The 20,962-nt window shown below is 48.5% G+C and overlaps 1 protein-coding gene across 8 annotated transcripts in view; it reads left to right on the top strand.

Moving 5' to 3' along the window:
• The first annotated feature begins 3,638 nt into the window (after window positions 1-3,638).
• YPEL2 (yippee like 2) overlaps window positions 3,639-20,962 on the top strand; it is a 31,890-nt gene continuing 14,566 nt past the window's right edge. For 2 of the 8 annotated variants that reach the window (XM_040082325.2, XM_040082323.2), the window contains exons 1-2: window positions 3,647-3,705; window positions 14,989-15,305. In XM_040082325.2, the coding sequence (XP_039938259.1) occupies window positions 15,189-15,305 (117 nt within the window). In that variant the 5' untranslated portion in view covers window positions 3,647-3,705; window positions 14,989-15,188. Of the gene's footprint in view, window positions 3,706-5,284; window positions 5,375-9,536; window positions 9,679-14,988; window positions 15,306-20,962 lie in introns of all 8 variants that reach the window. The other 6 variants (XM_040082321.1, XM_040082316.1, XM_040082318.1 and 3 more) reach the window with 6 other exon arrangements.

The following is a 20,962-nucleotide window of genomic DNA, read 5'->3' as shown; positions in this document are numbered from 1 at the left end:
ACCAGAACAAGTCTTTTATCATGGGGAGTATTTATCTGTGATCACTTCAGGTGCTGTCACCTGGCATGAATCTGCAACTCAAACAGAATATCCAGAACAACTTCACCATTTATTTACCCAAAGCACGAAACCTCGAGGTGCTGATTATTTCAAGGAATTTTCAATCTATGCCGCTTTTTTTTTTTTAATTTTTATTTTAACATTGGTTTTACCCCTAAAATTCCTAAAAGGGGCTGAATTTTGGTAGGAAATGGATCTGAATTTGCGGTCCCTGCTGCCTGCTGCCGCGGGAGGCCGCCAGAGCATTCCCGATGGATTTCCGTGGGCTCCATCCTCCGCGCCGCGATCCCCGGAGCCCGGCGGGCTGGGGAAGCCGCACTGCAGAGCTGCCTTCAAGGGAGATGAAGGAGATGCGTTCTCAGCTTTCACCAGCCGTTTGTTAAGCTGCTTTTGTAGAAAGGGCAGTTCCCAGTTCTAAAATCTGGGGTGCTGCTATGGGAAGGGAAATGAGGGGATCGGCTGGTTTTTACAGCTGCACGGTCCATGCCTTGGTGATTTTTGGGGCAGGATGAAGAGGTGCTGGGTGGTTTTTAGTTGGGCCAAAAGTAGTAAAATTGGGGGGGAAAAAAACTTACTTCTGTTAATGATGGAAACACTCGAAGGATGCTTCATCGTGTCTCTAAAAAAATTTCAAATATTCCCATTTTACCTCCCCTGCTATTGCCTTTTTTTCTCTATTCGTATCTTGTTTACAAGGCCATTAACACCTGCTGCAAATAAAATCCAGGAATGCCAAGAACCTGAGATGTTTATCAGGTTTAAACGCTGCAATTCCCAAGACGTTTAGGCAATACCTCAGTGGGTGATCTGGTATTTTCTCCCCTCTCGGTATTGCCGTGGCAAAAGTTTCCCCCAGGCAGTGATGGCTTGATCAGTTGGGCTTTTCTTGTTTAAAATGATAATTAAGGTTTCAACTGATAGCAGACACTGAGCAGGGAAAAACAGGAGCTGTGCTGCTCAGGCTCCGAAAAAATGAGTGTTTGCAAATAGCGAAATTAAAAATCCTGCCTAGCTGTTCAGCTGAAAGCTAAGTTGTAATTATTGTAGAGCCAAAATTGAGATTAATTTTTTTTAATAGATTTTTCCAAAGCTCAGCCCTGTAAAAGTTTTCGTGGTGCTGCTCAAGCTGTTTGCAACCGAACTTTGTAATTCAGGACCAAATGTGAAAATGCGACTTGAAGCTTTAATAAGCAGCATTTTATTTTGAAGGAGTGAGTGAAATGCTGCTGATAGAACACTCTTATCCCTAAAAACCTTCCACTTTTTAATAAATCACCGGGGTTAGAACATAAAGAAGAAATTTTGGCCTTTTTATGGTGATATTTTACTACAACCTCAAAGCTGTGTGAGTGCCCAGATTTCCATGGTGATGCTGAACTTTAAGCAATATAATTCCAATTTATCGCCACCCTAAACCAAGCTTATTAGAACAGGAACCTTTGTCTATAAACAATATTGATGTTCACCTTGTAATTAAAAACGTAGTTTTATTAAACTGAAAACTCAGCTGCACACGTGGGGTGAAAAAACCCAAAAAACCCCAATTTCACTGGTGTGCAGCAGCGTCTGGATGATGTAAATTTGTTTTGCTGGTGGTTTCTGGGCGATTTAGAGTTCAAGTAAATCCTGTCACCACTTCCTGCTGATAACCTCGTCTAGATCTGTTAAATACAGAGCTTTTAGCACCGGGGCCAGGGGCTGAAAATGTTTGTTCTTTGCTGCTGCCTGGGGAAGGCAGGAGGTTATCTAAGAAAAGAAGAAGCTTAAAGTAAGCCTTCAAAGCAGGCTCCTCTTGCAGCTGTCTAAAGATAACACAAAAAAAAAAAGGCAATTTTCCTCTTTATTGGGTGTATTTAATAGCTGTTAACTACCCTGGTGCTTGAATCTTTTGTTAGCAGCGTGTTTAAATGGTACCACGAGTGTGCAAGGGGTGGAAAAAATGAAAAAAAAAAAAGTCATTTAAGTATTGAAAATGTGGTTGTGGAATTCCTCACCCAGCTGGCAGCTGGTTCAGTAATGCGATCAGAGGGGTGGGCTCGGCTTGTGGGGAAGGAAAATAATTTATAGCACAAGGTAGGATGTTATTTTGCCCACAAAAAATATCAATATTGCGTTATTAATCCATGTATTTAACATTTGAACCGGAACACTGCTCTTACAGTTCCCAGGGATTGCCAATTAAGGAATTCTGCAGTAAAATAGCATAAGGAATTCCCTTAAGCAGGAGGGTGTTAGAACAAGAATAATCTCATCAAGCAAATGTATATGTAGAACTTTAATGTGTGGATGTGAGGAATGGACAGATAGAAAATATTAATTAAATATTTTTAATACTGGAAATGTCCAGGGCCAGGTTGGAGAGTCCCTGCCCATGTCAGGGATGGACTTTAGGCTCCCTTCCACCCCAAACCATTCTGGGATTCTTAAACCTGTACTTTATACACTGAATTATTGTTATTAGGGAATAAAAACGTGCAGGGAGAAGCATTCAAATGACCTCGTCCTCAGCTGGGTGCTGGTGTGTTAATTACAGAGCTTTGAGGGGATGGCGTTTAATTGGGGTTTGCTGCCTGTGTGAGCACGCCTGCAGCTCTTGGGGTACAAAAGTGCCGAGATCTCTGCTGGAAAAAATCAGGGCAGGGAGTGGGATGGAGATTTCCGGGAGAAATATGGAATATCCTCGTTTTTGCCATTAGCCCTGTGGCGTTTTGGAGAAGCTGGGTTGGTAGTGGTGGATTTGGATGGTTAATAGCGGTGGACTTGGGGGTTAATACTGATGGATTTGGAGGGGTAATAGTGGTGGGTTTTGGGGTTAATCGTGGTGGATTGGGGGGTTAATATTAGTGAATTTGAGGGTTAATATTGGTGGGTTTTGGGGTTGATACTGGTGGATTTGGGGGTTAATATTAGTGAATTTGAGGGTTAATATTGGTGGGTTTTGGGGTTGATACTGGTGGATTTGGGGGTTAATATTAGTGAATTTGAGGGTTAATATTGGTGGGTTTGGGGGTTGATACTGGTGGATTTGGAGGGTTAATATTGGTGGATTTTGGGGCTAGCACCGGTGAATTTAGTGTCTATGCTCTGCCGGTGCTCCCCCACCCCCGGGGCCAACCCCAGCGCCCACCAGACGCCGCTAATTACCTGCGCGGGGAAAGACGGAAATACCGCACAACCACGGGAAAGTGACCACAGCCGCCCCCTTTCCCTGCAACGTGGCCCCGAAACCCGAGACCCCCGAGACCCCCGGGGCCGCGCAGCCCCCGCGCACCCTGCGCGCGTCCCCGCGGGCGGGCGCGGCCCCTTTAAGAGCGCGCGCCGCGTTTGTTGTGCGGCCGCGCGAGCCGCGCTCCCATTGGCCGAAGCCGCCGCAGCCGCTGCGTGCGGCCCCGCCGGTGCGCGCGGGAGGGGCGGCAGCGCCGCGCTCTGAATGGCTGGGGGGAAATGGGCTGCGGCCGGCGCCGGCCAGTCCGCGGGGTGTTGCTATGTGCCGGCGGGTGCTGATTGGTTGGAGGCGGTGTCGTTCAGCGCCGGCAGGGTATAAGCGGAGGGAGCGGGCGGCGCGCGGGGGAGGCGCTGTGGGTTCTGTGCGCGTCGGCGGCCGCCGCGCTCGGTCCGCGCCGGGACGCGCTCGGTGCGGCCGCGGTGAGTGAGGGCGGCACGGCGAGCGTGAGGGCGTGAGGGGCGAGCGGCCGCCGAGGAGAAACGTCCCGGTCCGCCCGCGGCGGGGCCGGGGCTGGGCGGCCGCGCGCAGCTGCGCCACAGCCGCGTCCGTGTCCGTGTGTCCCCGTGTCCCCCCCTCCTCCGCCCGCCCCGCGGCCGCGCGGATCCCGGGGAGCATCCCCTGGGGGCTCCATCGGGGCCGGTAGAGGAGGTGGGGGAACCCCCGGTGCTGGCGGTGGGAGAGCCGGGCCGGGCGAGCGGCGGCCTTTGTGTGCGCGGCCGGGCGAGGGGATTGAGGCGGGGGGCAACAGGTCCGGCCGGAGGGGTCCGGTGCCACCGACCCGGGGATCAGCGAGGAAACTCCGGGAGAGGAGGAACAGGACGAGCAGAGATGGTTCTCCCTCGCCACCCACCTCTCTGTGGCGATAAACGCACCGTAACCCCTGACCCCGCAGGTGGGACAGGGTGTGCGGGGGGCTCGGGCAGTGACCCCGCGGAGCTGCAGCATCTTCCCCCCGGGGCTCCGCGGCAGCAGCTCCGCTCGCCGGCGGCGCTGCGAGTCCCTGGAGCCCCGGCCGTGCCCAGCTGTGGCTGTGCTAGAGCACCCGGGCACAGGGATTGCGGGGCACCCTGAGGATGCCCCTCCCAGGGCAGCTCTGGCACACGGAGCACCGAAACCGGGCGCGGGGTAACTCAGCTGCTCTGTGTTATTGCTGTCGCCTCCGATAAGGGTGTAGCAGCTTCCTCTTCTGCAGAGCTCCGCTGAGGGTGAAATGGTAACGGGGTTCTGCATCTCCATAGAAACTTCTGGGTTTGATCCAGAGAAGTTCGAGGTGACAGAAGGAGCCGTGGGTCCGTAGCTCCGGGTTGTAATGCTGATTTTTGAAGTCAAGCCGATTTGAAATGCTCCTGTTTGAATCGTGATTTTAACCGGGTGGGGAAGAAAAAAAAAAAAAAAGTGGAATCCTTTCAGCCTTACCCTGCAATTTACTGGAGTGGCTCTGTCCTCACCTTTTTCTGTCTTAGAAAACAGCCAGAGGAAGGCCTGTCAGACCAGTGTTCCTCGGGTGCAGCTGGGCAGGGGCGGGACAGCGCAGCACCTGCCTTCCTGCACTGCCCTCCTACCCCTGCCTTCTCAGAGCCTGCTCCCTGCTCCTGATAAGGATTTTTCCTAATGCGTTTAAGGTTACTTAAAGCTGGGCAGTGCAGCGAGGCCTGTGCTCAGTGAGAGGGTTGTAAACAAGCAGATCCTGAGGGAGCTTGCCTTGTAATCCGTGAGAGGATTCTGCCTGGAAAGGATGTGTTTTGTGACTTCATCCTCGCAGAGCACTCCCACTGATTTTGTTCAAGATCTCATCGTGTTGGATCCACGCCTCTGGTTCCTTGTAAACATTGTTTGCTGTGTAAGGGCAGTGCTGGAGCAGCGAATTGCGATGTTCTCCTTTCCTCCCCGGATCCCTGGTTGTTGTTTCCTGCCGCAAGGCCCTGTAAAAGTGAGGGCTGCGCTTTGAATCTGAGGTTTGAACCTGTGCTTCTCTTATTTATTCATTTATTATTTTAGCTTTCCTTACAGGTGTCTCTTTCCCAGTGCCAGGATTGGAATAACTGGCAAAACAGTCCTTGAGCTCCCTCGTGTCCTCTGGATCCGTAGGTACTGAATAAATGATTTCCTTTCCTTGCTGTTTGGTGTGTGCAGTTGAGTCAGGGTTGTGTTGAAGAAGACAGCATCCCTACCTGTAAATCCACATTCCCTCAAAGGCTCCTTGACTCATGGATTGAATAGCTGTTGCTGAGAGAGAATTTAATTAAGGAACTGGTCACTCTGGTGTAGGTCCTGGCTGGCAGTTTAGAAAGTTGGGATGTCCTTCATCTGGTGTGGTACTACAAAAGCATTGCAGAGATTGCAGAGGGGTAAAAAACCATTTATTTCTTGTTCTTGCATCACTGCCTTGCCTTTGCCCTGCGTGTGGAAGGAGAGACACCAGTAAAGCCAGGCTTTCATTGGGCTTTGTTCATTAACTGGCAGAGGTTTGTTTGCTTGAACTTAATCAGAGTCTTCATAGAGGTCAGCTGTGGAGAGCTGGGTCACAGAGTGGAGTCAGGAATAGGGAAATTGAGAGTTCAGTTCCCTGGGCTGTTTTGAAGCTGATCAGGATGTCCAAGATGTAGCAGAGTGTGTTTATTGCTTGGAAAGCAGGATGCACAGCTGCCTTTTTCCACTCCTTGATAGAGACCTGTAAGTTTGGTCCTTCAGGATGTTCCCTCTTCTCTGTGCCTGTTTATTTGTGGGTCTTGTCTTTTAGATCCAATCACAGTGACTGATGGCTGGGGACAGGTTTCCTTTTCCTTCCAGAAGCCAAGGGGAGTCCATGGAAGAGAGTCCCTGGACTATTCTGACTGGAAGATTTTTCATTTCTTTAGTGCAGCTCTTTAGCTGGTAAATCATTGTCTGTTGGCCATATGATGCCAGTGAGAATGTGGGTTTCTTATCTTCGTCTTTTTGGGGAGAAGAAAAAGACAGTTTTCCAGGAGTGCTATACCCTGGACCCAAATCCTGTTCCCTGTAGCCCCTGTTGGTCCCTGGTCTCATCTCCCTGGATTCTGGCAGTCGGTTGTCTCCGAGCCTGGTTTCTGCCGTGTCATTTTGCCTTTTTGTCCCCGTTTGTCAGGGTCTGTGGCCGTCCTGCGCCACATAAGCTGAGTGTTCCTGATTCTTGTCTTTCTCTGCAACCCTTTACTGGACAGCCACATCTCCCAGGCCTGCCTGGGAGCGTTTCCACCCTCTCCCGTGGGGTGTGTTGGCCGTCGGGAGCAGCTCCCGTCTCCGGAAGCGTCACTGGACTGGCCAAGCCACTTAAGGCTGCAGGAAATAACATAATTAATGAGACTTAGTTCTCCCGCATCTTGTACCTGACAATCTCAAGTCACTTGACAATGCTAATTAAAGCTAATCACGCTCCTCTGTTTTTAGTAAATAGCTATTATCCCTGCTTCACTCTTGCTTTAACAAATGATAGTGCCAGGCACCGTGAATCACTGGAAGTTATGGGAATGCGACCTGGTGGAGCTGCCTTCCGGTCTCCTCACCCACAGGTCCACCCAGAGATTGGTTTTTTACACCTGCTCAGGTGTTGGTAGAGAATGTTAAAATGTGAGATGTTTCGCTGACTCACAAAAACACATCTCTTTTAGACTCTTTTTTTTTCTCCTTTTTTTTTTCACTGCCAATATGATTTGTACAGAACAAAACTCCCGCAGTCGAGCAAAGGCGACTGAAAGTTCCAAAAGCTGAGGATGCTTTGAATTTGCCCTTCAGAGAAGTTCTTGATCTGCTGAGAGGGAGGGCAGAGTGGTGTCACTTCTCCTGTTTCACACTGGCACCACGAGGACAAAACGTAGCGTGGTGTGACCTGGGCATTGCGCAGCCCAGCCGCGGAGCTCCGGAAGAAACCTCTGAGGTTTCACTGATGAAATATGGCTGGAGCAAGATGTTACTAAAAACAGACTGTCCAGCATCGCAAACAAACAAAAAGAAAAGAGATGGGGTTAATTATTAACTGTGGGGAAATAAGAAATCTTCACGAAAACCCCAGGAACTCCCAGCTCAAACACGTGTCAGGTCTGTCACAGAGCTGTGCGAGGTGAGTCAGTTCACCTGCCTTGGCAGGCTGCAGAGGATATCCAGGAGGAACTCATGACAAAACCTGGCAAGGTAACAGCTGACTTGACCTTCTTAAACTAGATTCAGTTATAAAGTATCTCTGTCATGTGAAGATCCAAGCTTTAAATCCTCACCTGACTTTGCCCCCTCCACAGACGGCGCTGCTGAAGGGAAGTGAGAAGGGTTGTGGCTGAAGTGCCGCAGATTTTGTCCCTTGTTAATGCAGGAGCTGTTGCATAAAAAGTGTTTTTGGCAGAGGTGGGTCAGAATTCACCATCTTACCCTCAGATTTACTCAGAAAAGAATGAGATGTACCAGGGTAGAAAATAAAGTCGCTGCTTGTCCTGTGACAGATGAGGTGCTGGGCAGAGCAAGGCTGGGTTAAAGATGTTCCTGGGAAGAACCCTCTGGGCAGGTGAAAACTTGGGAATTTGGCAAGGGGAGCTTGTAGTAGTGAGTCATGACAGGCGGCTCTAGCAGACCCTTCTTTAATGCCTTTGAGGATATTGGAATGATCCTTGCGATAGATAAATGTTCTCACTGTGTTCCCTGGCTTTATCAGGGAGAAATGGATGATCCATCCGGCAGACCCAGGTAATTGAATCCTGCTCATATCCACTTTTGCCAGAGAGGGAGATAATAAAGTGATCTGAGGAACACCACAGAAAATGCAGTGATAGGAGATTTATTTGGACAGCCAGACTGTTTTGCAATTAAAGCAAATCAACCTGAGGAGCTGAGATGATGAAAAGCGTTTCCATTTTGTCAGTAAATGATCAGTTGGATGGGAAGAGCTTTTCCTTGCTGCCTTTAGTTCAGGTTGGTGCTAGAACAGCACGGCAGGGGTCTTGTTTGTTGTTGTAGAACGCTGTGTCTGTGTGGTACTGGCAAAGTCCTTGATTGGGGGCTCCAAATGTGACCTTCACCTTGAACGTGGCTTTGTCCAGGACGAGGACGGGTGTGAAATGAGGAGCTGCAGCTCAGCTGATTCAGCTGCAGGACTCTTACCTCTTCCTGGGGCTGTGCAAAATGTAAAGGAGGAAATGGAGTCACTTGTGTGTTAAGTTAGCCCAGCCTGCAGCTTTTATTTGCGGCACGAGTGGGATTTGCTGGTGGGAGCAGACGGAAGCAGTGCCTCGTTCAGAACCACGCTCGCTCCTCCGGGCGACTTTTCCTGCTGTGTTTGGTACCTCTGGAGTGGCCTCTGCTGGAACTGGGCCCTGGCTTTGGCTGGAGGGACCTGAAGGTGGCCAGCTCACAGCTGTAATCTCGCCCTGCTGCTCCTTATCAGCGGCACAGGCTCTTCTGCATTGCAAAGATATTGCTGCCAGGCAACTCGGGAGAGTGGGAAGAGAATTCAGCCAGAGGTGTCACTCATTCCTTGGAGAGGCTGAATCTTGCAGTCTCTGCTCGTGTGGTTTCAGAGACAGGCCTGGAAAAAGTAATAAATTCTAATCTTTCAATAATACCTTTAAATAAAAGAAGGTTTAGAGAAACCTTCTGTAATAAACCATTGAGCCAGGTGATGTCTGTCCTAGCTTGTCCCCGTGCCTTTTTGAGATGAAATTGTAAAGGAAAGGCTTTGATTAAAATATCCTGAATTTTTTCCCCTCCCTGCTTCCCAGTGCTGTCTGATGGTGCTTTGGCTCGTGGGGTGAGATGAGTGAGCAGTTCTGACACTCAGTGGTCCAAGCCCAGCCTTAGGCTGTAAAGAAACTCAGAAAATTCTCATTGTCACCTGCTCTCTGTAGTCAGGAGCCAGAGAGAAGCACCTCTGCACCATCTTCACGGAGTCCTTTTAACCTGTTCTTTCCCTTTCCAGTTGGCTGAGCGCTGTAATTCACACAAGGATTCCTGCTTGGAATGCAGGAGCCTTTTGGACTTGCTTCTTGCATTTGAGAACCTGAAAATGCACTGATGTGTCTTATTAAAATAAGTGAAACTTTTAAATTTGATTTAATCTCCAAATTGACAGAATCTAAATCAACTCTGTAAAGAACCATTTTAAAAAAATTAATGTTAATAAATGTAATGGGTTTTTACTGGGTTACAGTGACAAAGCTACACAGACTTAAAATTCAAACCTGAAGTGAGTTTTAAAATTTGCTCTTTGTTCCTTTCCAGTTTCAGCTCATTTTCCTGTGCTTTCCAGGTGACCTTTAGAGGAAGCCTGTCCACCCCAGAGGGGTTTCTTGTGGGGTGCTCTATCTGGTTTTGACAAGAAGAATTACGATAGACGCGGAGCGATGATCTTAAGGAGGAAAAAAAAGCCGCCAAACCCCAGCCTTTAAAAGGTGATTAATGCCATCAGCCCGGCAGTTGTGCCGGGGTTGGTGCTGGGAGCTGTTCAGCAGGATAACGCCGGGGTTTTTCCTGCCGGGCTGGCTGTGGAATGTGGAGCACGGCAGGTGCAGCGGGGTTGGCATCCCGCCCGTGCCGGATTCCCTGTGGCCGGCTGGAGAGGCTGGGATTGCCTCCTGCTGCAGCTCTTCCTGAGGCCCTCTAGCGGTTTCCTGGCAGGTGTCTGGAATGCTCTTTGCCATCAGCATCACCTTCATCCACCCCTGCATCCCTCCATCCCTCCACCCCTCCACCCCTCCACCCCTCCATCCCTCCCCTTTTTCCCAAAACCATGACGTGCTTCCTCAAGGAGGAGATGAAGTCACTCGCTAGGAGACACCCAGAGGAGGAAAAGGGGTTAAATATTATTATTTGTGTTGTAATTGTGTCCATGCAGCTGACAAAAGTCGGTGCAGAGGGTTCTTGCTGGCTGTTTTCCACATTTTCTCGTGTTCTTTTCCTGGTTCCAGGGTTTGGAGGATGAGCTGAGGCATTGGAGAAGGACACTCAGGGATCGGTGCTGCTGCTGCTGCTGAGCTCTTTGCAGCATCACCTTAGCCAGGGTTTGAAATTGGTGCATTTCAGAAACTTGATGCTGAAGGAGTGGAGCACATTGTGTTCACCCATCTGCTATTTCAGCTCCTTTCTTGGCTTTCCCTTGTGTTGTTCCCTGTTTAAATTCAGGATGCTCATCCTTCCTTCCAGACTCTCCACAGGATGCATCCCACCCTCCCACCTTCAGACGATCTGGTTCATCTTTCCCAGAGCTCTGGATCTCCAGAACTGCCCCAAACCAGGATATTTTGTCACCATCAGAGTATAAAACTCTCCTTTAGCAGTGCCAGGAGTCCCTGAGGGTCCCACACCTGACACTCTGATAACTTCCATTCCATAGGGAAGCAGAACAGGGCATCAAACCCCAGCTCCAAATAGACCAGCCTTCCTCCTTCAAGCTGCTTTAAGGAATATTGAGGCAGTTTTTGTCAAGAAAACCCCGGTAAGTGGCTGAACTCACCTTGAGAATTCTCTTAGAATCCTGCTCAGAGCCTGGAGCCACCCAGGCTGCCACAGCTTAGACACAGAAAACTCTCCAAACCCAACTCCTCTTGTGCTTTCTTTGCCCTGGGGATCAGCACATCTCAAACTCTTTCTATATTAATGAACCCCACCAAAGGGGAAAGGTTGGGTTCCCAAATATCTGCCTTATTTCAGAGCTGCTGCAAACAGCTTTCTATAGCATCTGCTATATGCTAATAAGAATTTCACAGGCTGAAATTTATCTTTAAAATGGAATAATCCATAAAACAAACTCTCAGACCCAACAAACCTGTTGTTTGTCCTGCCACAGTGAACATTTGCATCTGAGCTGCATTGCAAATGGGTTTTATTCAAAATCAGGCTTGTGTGTGATGGTTTTGTTCTCTGGCATATGGACTTGCACATGCAGTGGCCTTGTCTGGCAAGTGCTTGGCACAGACTTCCTCCCTTTTTTTGTGTTTCCCTAATTGCTGACAGCTTCATGTGGAAAGAGGGTGTTGGACACCCACAGGTGGAGGGTGGATTCTGAACCTAAAAGTGCCCAAATGACAAAGTGTGTGTGGTGATTTTTCCATCAGGAAGCTGATGTCTGCTCCAAACGCAGCAGGATGAAGCGGGACAGCCCAACACACACCCAGGGCAGGCAAGCAAAACATTCAGCTGATCCTCTCGCTGATAACCCACCATAAACGATGTTGGAAGCTTTTTCTTTTGTCTAAAGCAGCTTTCTGACTTTTTGTGAGTTAATTAACAGGGACAAATTTCTCTTCCGTTGAACTGAGTGAGTGCATCCCGGAGATAAATTTCTCTTGAATGAGAGAAGAAAAATAATGGATGATGTTGTTGGTGACAGATACTCATCTCTCTGACAGTCCTGGGCATGATGATAAAGTGAACAAACCTTCTTTTGTTCTGTTCTGGAGCGAGTGGAATGACTCCACTGCTGCCCACTGCCTGTGATGCTGATGAACGTGAACTCATCATTCTGAAAACCAGAGGCACAGCCCGAATTCATCCTCCTGCCTTTGTTCTGCAGCAGAACAAATGCACTGTTAGCTGGTAATTGTCTCTTAATTCAAATGTAGTTGCCATTAGGACGTGAAAAATCCAAGGGGTTGGGTTTTGCATTGCTGGGAGCCACTAAATACGTTTCAAAATGATATTTAAGACAGAAATGGGTCCTTACAAGCTGCTGGCTGTGCTTGTTAGGGTATCAGAATGCGTTTCCTGTAGGTTTTCCTTCCTCTTCCACTTTGATGAGGACAGAGCTCTTGGTAGACAATGCACATGTGATCAGACTGTGTGAAAGTGATGTCTTGATAAATTATAGCTGCCATAGCTGAGCTTATCTGAGGTTTTTATTCAAGACATTTTCTTAACAAGGCTTCCCACCAAGATCTTGGCTCACAGATCTTTATTCTCTGCCCTGCCTGAAGCAGAGAGATCGAGCTTGCCTTCTCAGCACAGCCCTGAGAACAGGAATTGCAGTTCCTCTGATATCATCTCGCCTGAATATTTTTTTTTTGTCTGCATTTAAAAGGTCAAACGTTTTTTGCTGATGTTCAGTGTGTTATGAGGTCAAATAAATGAATGCTCATGAACTGCTTTTGCAGAAAGCTGTGTGCAGCAGATAATTCCTGTGTGTGTTCATTGCTCTGTCAGATAAATGCAGCTGTAGTATTTCCTGGTTTATTCATTGTTCTGGAGCATTGATGCTTAGCAGGGCTGGACAGAGGGGTCAGCAAACAACAAATTAAAGGATTGCTGTGATTTTATTCTGGTTGGGATTTATTTCTCTCTCCACTGGGCTCTGGGGGTGCCTGTGGATTACCTCCTCCGGCTGATCAGGAAAGTTTGGCATGGCGGGATGGAAGTGGTGATTGATTATTTTACTGATCTGTGCTGAAGTGAAGGTGGGAGGGGATTACACTGTTTCATTACAAACCAAGTCTAAGGTTTAGACAGTTTGGATTCTCCTTCAGGAGTCGGGTGCAGTGATTGCCAGTCCTTCCTTATGTTTTCCTCCAGGTGCTGTGTCCTAGGGAATGTCTCCAGGCAGTGCCTTGGGACCCAGTTGGATTTGGCCCCAGGAAGGGCACACTTGGCCTCCTGCTTCCCTGCACTTGGAGGCTTAGAGATTCCAGGTTCTGGGATCCCTTAGGGCAAGGATAAAACACATCAGCTGCTCAATCAGGGCCCTGGAATTTGGGGATGGTTTTGTATCAGCAGAAAATGAGGATTCTGCTGTGATTTACATCTCATTTCTGCCCTCGTGCAAATTTAGGCTGCAGTCCTTGAGTGCTCCTCGCCTTGGATGGGAAAACAATGCTGACTAAAGCAAAACTCAGTTCTGACAAAATTCTGGTGCACACAGAGAACTGGGGCAGGATAGAGGTGAGGGCTGATTTCCTTCTCTGATGAGGGTAAAAGGCAAATCTTACTGAAATCCAGAGCCGCAGCTGCGGGGCGAGCAGTGCCCAGTCCTTAGCAAGTAGGCCAGGTAAATTCCTGGCAAAACCCCATCTGGACTGGACAAGAGAGGGCTGAGTTCCTCACAAGCTGGGAAATGAAAGAACCCTTGTGTCAGGATGGGTCCTGCTTAGCCGTGGCTGTAATTTTAATTGGAAAAGGTTCATCTGATCCGTTGATATGTGCAAAAAGCTTTAGGGATGAGCACTGCTGTGGAAGTGCTGACTGTTATGATCATGATAGATATGCTTTATCAGCAGTTTGCCTGATGAGCAAGATGATTTTTTCCCATTTGCCTGTGAGGGAGCTGCCTCCTGGAGAGCAGAAGAAAAATATTTTGGGAAAAAAAAAAGGGGGGAAAAAATGGACATCCTGCTGTTTTACTGGATTCTGCCTCTTGGTCATGGTCCCTCTGGTACCAGACAGAAGGAGAGGGACTATTTACAGGAGCAGGGAGTGACAGGACAAGGGGAATGTCTTCACACTGATAGAGGGGAGGTTTGGGGGAGGTATCACCAAAAAAATCCTTCCCTGTGAGGGTGGGGAGGCCTGGCACAGGGTGCCCAGAGCAGCTGTGGCTGCTCCATCCCTGGAAGTGTCCAAGGCCAGGCTGGACAGAGCTCTGGGACTGTGGAAGTTGTCCCTGCCCATGGCTTGGATACCTTGAATCTGCTTTGTCAGCCGTGCCAAGGCTTGGGGAAAGCGTTGGAGTCAAGGTTTGTGGATGCCTAAGATGTTATTCCTTGTTTTCTTTATTTTGGGGATGGGTGTTAGTGGGGAAGTTGGTGTTGTTCCACGTTTGACACACAAATTGCAGGCTCAGAAACTGAGCAGAATCACATGTTTGATGGAAAGGAAAATCCTCCTGGGAGGAGCAGCCAGGGTTCATGATTAATTTGTAGAGCGTGCATGCACGCCGTGGATCCGGGAGGGAGGGGAGCTGCTTCCTTTCTGCTTTTCCATCCTCAAAAGGAGCACTTGTAGCTGGGAAGACTTTTATAGGTGTGGGATCTGAAAACTCCATTTCTGCCAACAAAAAGAGACCCAGACTTGAGCTGCCTCGCAGGTGCTGTCAGATGATGTCGGAGTGTAAAATGGTGTTTCCATCCTGAATAGGGTTTTTAGCTGTCTCTTGCTATCAGGAGTAGTCTTCAGAGGCTGTGCCTTGCTTTGGCTGCTGTCAGATGTTCAGATTAAAAAATATAAAATACTGGAGTGCAGTTTATAGAGTAGCTTCTACCTTTGGAGCTTGCGGGGAGTTATAAAGGAGAGTGTAATGAAGGAATCCTGCATTTCCCATGTGGAAAGTAGGGCAGAATGAAGAGAAAAACTGGTTTGGTGACTCATGGCCTTAGCTGGTGGCTCAGAAAACCCAGCTCCAGCTCTCATTTTTCCTGTGGACTTCTGGGGTGTCCCAGCAGTGAGTCACACAGGGGACAGCAGGGCTGGCTCTGCTCCCCACTTTCTCCCTGGCTGGCAGAGCCCGGGGGAGTTCCCCAGAGGGCTTTGGGAGACCAGGCTCGATGGAAATCATCTTCACACCTCTGTGGTCTCCAGAGCTGGAAGAATGACTGGAGATAACAGCAGCAGAGGGAGGTGTGAGGGCAGCCAGCAAATGAATAAATATCCCTGCTCCTGATCTAATCCCCAGGCATCACTCCTGTCTCCTGCTCCTAAATCCAACCCTAAATCCCGCTGCGGGCTGGGACGGCGCTGTCGCCTCTGCCAGCTGAGTGTTTTCTGTCTGTTTTCCGCAGCAGGTTTCTGCGAAATCCCCTGCTTCCTCTGCGCAGATCTCTTGGTGTGGAGCATCGCCGGCGTGCGGAGCCTGCCCCACGCACCCATCCCCTGCCAAACCACGGCCTTTACCTGCGTGTTCCGGTGTTTCCCGTGCGACCCGTCCTGCGGGAGCGCCTCCTGGGCCACCCCCGACTTCAGCCAGCGCTCGGTGGCCCCAATGGTGAAGATGACGAGGTCCAAGACTTTCCAGGCGTATCTGCCTTCGTGCCACAGGACCTACAGCTGCATTCACTGCAGGGCTCACCTGGCCAACCACGATGAGCTCATTTCCAAGGTAGGCGCTCCCTGGAGCAGACGGTTCCTTCACAGTGCTTGGCCTTGTCCAGCTGCCTTTCTCCTTGGAAAATGGGCTCTCAGCCCAAAGGATCTATTTGTGAGCTGCTGGTTTGGTTTTAGCTGCTTGGGGTCTTCACCATCCTCACGAGTGCAGGGTCTGGTACTGATCTCTCCGCTCTCGTGACCAGGGAATGGCTGGAGCTGGGTCAGGGGAGGTTTGGTTGGATATCAGGAAAAGGTTTTCACCCCGAGGATGAAGGAGACTCCCCAGGGTTTGGTGACAGCACCGAGTCTGTCTGAATTCAAGAAGCGTTTGGACAAAGCTCTCAGGCACGGCCTGGGATTGTTGGGGTGTCCTGTGTTGGATTTGGTGATCCTGATGAATCCCTTCCAGCTCTTGAGGGGTGTTAGGAGAAGCTAAATTAAAATCTCTCAGAGGCAGTAAGAGTTTTGATGCAGAAGGAGCAGACCAGTAAGAGGAGCTTGTTCTGAAGGGGGAAAACGGAACTTTCCCAGTGTCTGCTGGAGCCTGCAGTGCCTGGCTGTGGTCAGGCATCGAGTTCCCAGGTCTCGGCTGCCTTGGAATAACTGTTCCGTAAAGTTTATTCAGCTTATAAAATCTGTGTTCAGAAAAAACAGGCACAGCCAGAGATTTATGAGCTGAGCTGAGTGGAAATGGTGCTGTGAGCTCTGTGTGTGCAGCTTGAATAGTTCAGCTTCTTGGAGCAGCCTGGAAAGGCCGGGATCACCAGGGACACAGGAGCTGTGCCCCTTGGAAAGGGGTCTGAAATGTAAATGTGGCAGCGTCTGTGCCCTGGAGGTGAAATTGCTTCACCTCTTGGGCCAGCTGGGTGACTCCAGGCTCCTGTGCCCAGTTGAGATGAGGCAGTGACTCCCTGGATTTTTGTCTGGTGCCCTGGGTTTTGTGTTGGAACACAGAAGGTGCTTTACTGGATGAGGAAAGAGGTTTGTTTTACTTGCTGTTTTTACAGTAGATTAGAGTCTGTGCTCTGCTTTTGTTTCTTGACACAGCTGGTCCCCAGCCAGGGAAAAACAAGGCTGTGCATTCCCAGTGCTTTCACCTTTGATGCTTCCTTCCCCTCCTTGTTCCATGTCCATGCTCCAATGCAGCCAGCTTTGCAGGTTAAGTAGCTTCCAGCAGGGCAATGCCTGATGCTGCCAGCTGCCTGGAATCTGAGTTTCTAGCCCAAGGCAAGCAGAAACTGCCCAGGAATGCTGACTGCTAAAATACGGACAGGAGAGGGAAAAGAGGGAAGCACAGTGTGACTTTTGGAAATGTTAACTGCAGTGTGCTCTGGGATCTGCTCCTTCGAAAAGTTCATTCTAGACCACGGTGTAAATTAATAGTTGGGACCATGTCGCTGGTGGAGCCACTAGCCGGTTGTGGAATTTACATGCAAAGGGTTTGGGGTTTCAGGGTTTTGTTTCTCAGGGTTGTAAACATGAATAAAAACACATTCTTTGTATAATTGAGAACCTTATAAAAGCAATTGTGCAATCATGGCTTGTACAAGTGGCTGTTTGACATAACAGAAGGGCAGTCCCTGCCTCAAGGGGCTTCCAAATGTGCAGGAACTTTTCCCAGGCAAACTTAAATAGTGGCTTTTTTATCTGTTTGAGTTCAGTTTGCAGAAGGCCTCGGGGAGATGTTTCAGTTCTTTCATCACAGCCTTATGCTCACATCCCTGAACCAGGCACTGCAGTTGTGGTGCTTGTTTTCCACATGAAAACGTGGCAGAGGGAAAAGGGAGGGAACGAGGACGGGAAAGGGAGTGAGAGATTCTGCAAAAACAGGAGCGTTCCTCAGGCTGTGCTGCAGCTCATCCCGAACCTGACCGTGCCCCTGGGATCCAAACAGCCCAAACGACACCATCCTTGGAAGCTTTTCCCACAAAACAGGCTTTCATGTCACAGCAGGGTGCTGGTGATTTGCCTCCATGAAATTAATTCCTGTGCTCATTTTGCCCCGAGCTGTGCAGAGACCACACCAGAGCTGGCCTGCTCCTCTCTCCAGGAGATTTTAGCTCCTTTGGATGCTCACAGCTCGCAGCACTGGCTTGAGCTGTTGGGTGGAACACACCTGGAGCTGAATCCCAGGGTTGTTCTGTGTCAGTCCATACTTCCACTTCCTCTCCATCTCCTGAATTTCCCCTCACAGCCTTTCAGCACCAGCGTTAACTTAATTCTGGCTTCAAAGTTAGCACCGGGTATCCAAAACTCTTTGACAAATATGCCTTGGCAGGGCAGTTTTTGCTCCCTTCTCTACTTCAGGAGAACCTTGTGCTTTAAAAGGGGTAGAAGGTTTCTCAATAAACCATTGCTATTTAAAGAAAACAATCGATGCTGAGGCTTTTAAGAAAATCCAAAGCTGTTACATGAAGCCAGTTACCAAAATGTTGCTTACTTGGCCTTTTATCTCCTGCAGCCTGAGGGAGAAAGTGGTTTAGTGGGTCTGATTTTGTAACAAGATCTAAATTGTAGGTTGGACTGTCTGGCCAAGAAAGGCCTTATTGACTTAGGAAATATTAAGGTGATCAGATAAATTGGGTGGAGTGAGTAGTTTTCCTTTCTGTGTTCCTTTGGTGTCTGGCTTAGCATGAGTGGAGGTTCTTGTTCCCTTGGAGCAATGCATCATTTAAAAGGCTGTGCCAAATTTAGTACATACTCTTGTTTCACTGCTTTTTCCAGTGCCTAAGTGAGCTGAGACTTTGGGAACTCAACCCTGCCCTGCAACAGATTCCTGTGTGACCTTGAGGGAGTCACTGGATGTCTTTGTTCCTCCTTTTCCCCACCTGAAATGCTGCTGCTTTGTCCAGACTGCTTGGAAGGTTTTGGAGCAGGTCCTGTCTGCTCCTCCAAATTTTAGTACAGGGTGTCCCAATCCTCTTTGATTTTAATGTGAAAACAAAACCACCGTGCCAGACAACTGTACTTAAAAAGCATATTTCAATGCCAAAAAGTAAGTGAAAGGTACTTCTTGTTACAGGCACAACATCCCATGGCTTTTAGAATGTTTAAGAAAAACACATATTCCATAATCAATGTCTCCAGGAAGGAGACACAGGAGTCTTCCTTGACAAATGTGCCTTTTACATCATTCTCTAGTGGGGCCTGATGGGAGCAGCCAACAAAATAAGCATTTTCCAAGGTGTAGTTAAACAAGTTTCTCAGACTGGCAGGGGTGATGCTGATTTCTGCTCTGAGCTATTCCAACTCCTTCTGTTGGAATCCACGTGTACTTGGTGCCCTTAAAGGAGGATGGGAACAAGAGCAGAAAGATCCAGGCCAAAGATGCCACTCTGAGCATCTTGGGTGCTGATTTTTTGTGCTTTGTGAGCAGTAATTCAGCAGAAATGTCCCTGATTATGGAAATATGTGGAGAATGTCTTGTGGGCGTCCTGCAGTTTCTTTTTTTTTCCCTTGAATTACTGTGATCCAACTGCTAAACATTACTCAGTGATGGATCCTCTGAAGTTAGCCCGAGGCTTGCCGGGGAAGTTTAATGTTTTCCTTTGATGTCTGCGTGGAACCTCGCTGAACATGAATGGGAAATTCTTGAGCACAAAAGGCTGCAGCTCCTCCAGCGCTGAGAATTTAGGAAAAATCGAGGACTCCTGTGTGCCTGACTTTCCCATCTGGGGCCGGGTTGTTAATGAGGGAGCACTTAGGAGATCTTTTTGATCTTCTCAGTCGGGAGCTGGGAGGTTTATCAGGAAAATTCCCTCCCAGTCCTTGTGGCCTCTCTCTTTCCTGGCTGCTGGAGCCTGAGCCTGGTGGTTCAGGAGCTCTTGGTGAGATTTATGGCTCGCTGAAAGCGTCCAACTTTGCTCCATGTTGCAGCTGGAGGATCTGAAAAGGATTTGAGGCTTTGGTGCTTCCACAGAAGCTGTGGATGAATTCAGCTGCTTGGGAGCATTTGATGCACCTGATGCAGGTGAAAGGAGCAGCAGCAGCTGGGTTTTTTGGATTGGCTCTTTGCTTTTCTCTCCTTTTTCTTTCTTTTTCACGTGGACAAGGCAGTGTTTAATGTTCTTTAAGGTTTTACTTCTCAGGAGCCAGCTGATATTTGTAGTTCACTTTGAAGATGTGAAGTTATTTGCTGGGTGGGGGCAACATGGACACAAGGTAGAACAATAAATTTTAAATTACAGCGTGGTAATCTCTAACCTAATGGAAAAAGAGGCATTTAATAAGTGTCCAAGACATGTCTGATGAAATTCCTGCACTTCCATCATAGGAAAAACCAGTATATGAGTGAGATGGGTATTCCCTTCTCAAGGGTAATGTTCTTATTTTTCATTACACAGGTTTTATTCTGGCTTTAAACTAGATCTTGTTCCTTCCCAAATACGAATTTAAGTTCCCAGCTCCACAGTAATGAGCTCTTAAGGCCAGGAGGAGCCATCACATCACACCTGACCTCCTCTGGGGCATGGGCCAGTGGATTTCAGCAGGACTGCAGCAGTTCTTTCAGGAAAAGCATTTAGTCTCCATTTGAAGGCTTCAAGAGGGGAAATTCACTGCTCCCTTTGGTCATTTTTTTTTCCCAGTGGTTAATCATCCTTACTATTAAAAATCAGAGACTTTGAATTTAGATTTGTCTGACTTGTGCTTCCCATCACTGGCCATTATTTTATTTCTTTTGCTAATAAAATACATCTCCAGTCCCTATTCTCCTCCCTAGAAAAGGTCTGCAGTAACCAAAGTCACTCTTGATCACTTCTTGGACAGACTAAACAGATTCAGCTCTGTCATGGTGCAATCTGATTTTTTCCAGTTTCACCTAATTTTTGCGGTTCTCTTCTACATTTTTAGCATTTCAATATCTTTTTGAGGGATGAAAACAGAGCTGGTCTCATTGTTGCAGCCTCAGACTCTGCAGCAGCATCTTTTCAGCTCACACATTTCATAATTGTATCACTGGCTCAGCGCTGCTCAGAAATCTTCTGTTCCTTTGTTTGCTGTGAGCTCTTCATGCACCAGATTTATCAATTTTATGCACATTTCTAGAAGCTGTCCAGTCGCTTTTGGATCCTGCTTTCCAGCTCTTGTTCCCTAATGAATTTGCCACTTCCAGGCATTATTCAGAGCTTGCTCTTAATTGCAAGTATTAGGGTTCAAGCATTAAGTGATAAACAGCAAAGCAGCTCCGGGAAAAGTCATTAAGAGTTTTTTTTTAGCTTCCCATTTCACTGCTGTGAACGTGAGGAGGGGAAGGCACCTTGTCATTCTTGGCTTCCACGAAGTTTAAAATTAAATGCGGGTCGGGAGGATTTCAGTGCTGGTAGAACAATGCGTCATCAAAGCTGTTCAATGGCCCTTTTCCTCCAGCCTTGATTCCACTTTTCCAGCCAAATCCATCCCCAGAACCCTTTCCAGGCGGGTGGGTGTGTGCAGGAGGGTCTGAGGTTGTTATTTTGAGTCCCTCAGCTCCGTGTTCGGGAGGGGATAAACAAGCAGCGGCTGCCCTTTGCAGGGGAACGTCAGGATGTGAAATCCGAGCCGGGTAATGAGAATTTGTGGTGCCCGTTCCATAATGCAGCCACCTAAATTAGATCCTTCTGTCCTGTGGAATTGCTTCCCCTGGGATTTACCCTACAAACCTTCCCTGGGATCCTGCTGTCCATAATGGGA

The sequence above is a fragment of the Hirundo rustica genome, chromosome 19 (genome assembly GCF_015227805.2).
Source record: "Hirundo rustica isolate bHirRus1 chromosome 19, bHirRus1.pri.v3, whole genome shotgun sequence".
Lineage (NCBI taxonomy): Eukaryota > Metazoa > Chordata > Aves > Passeriformes > Hirundinidae > Hirundo > Hirundo rustica.
The sequence above is the reverse complement of the archived record's forward strand: the minus strand, read 5'-3'. Positions and strand labels throughout refer to the sequence as shown.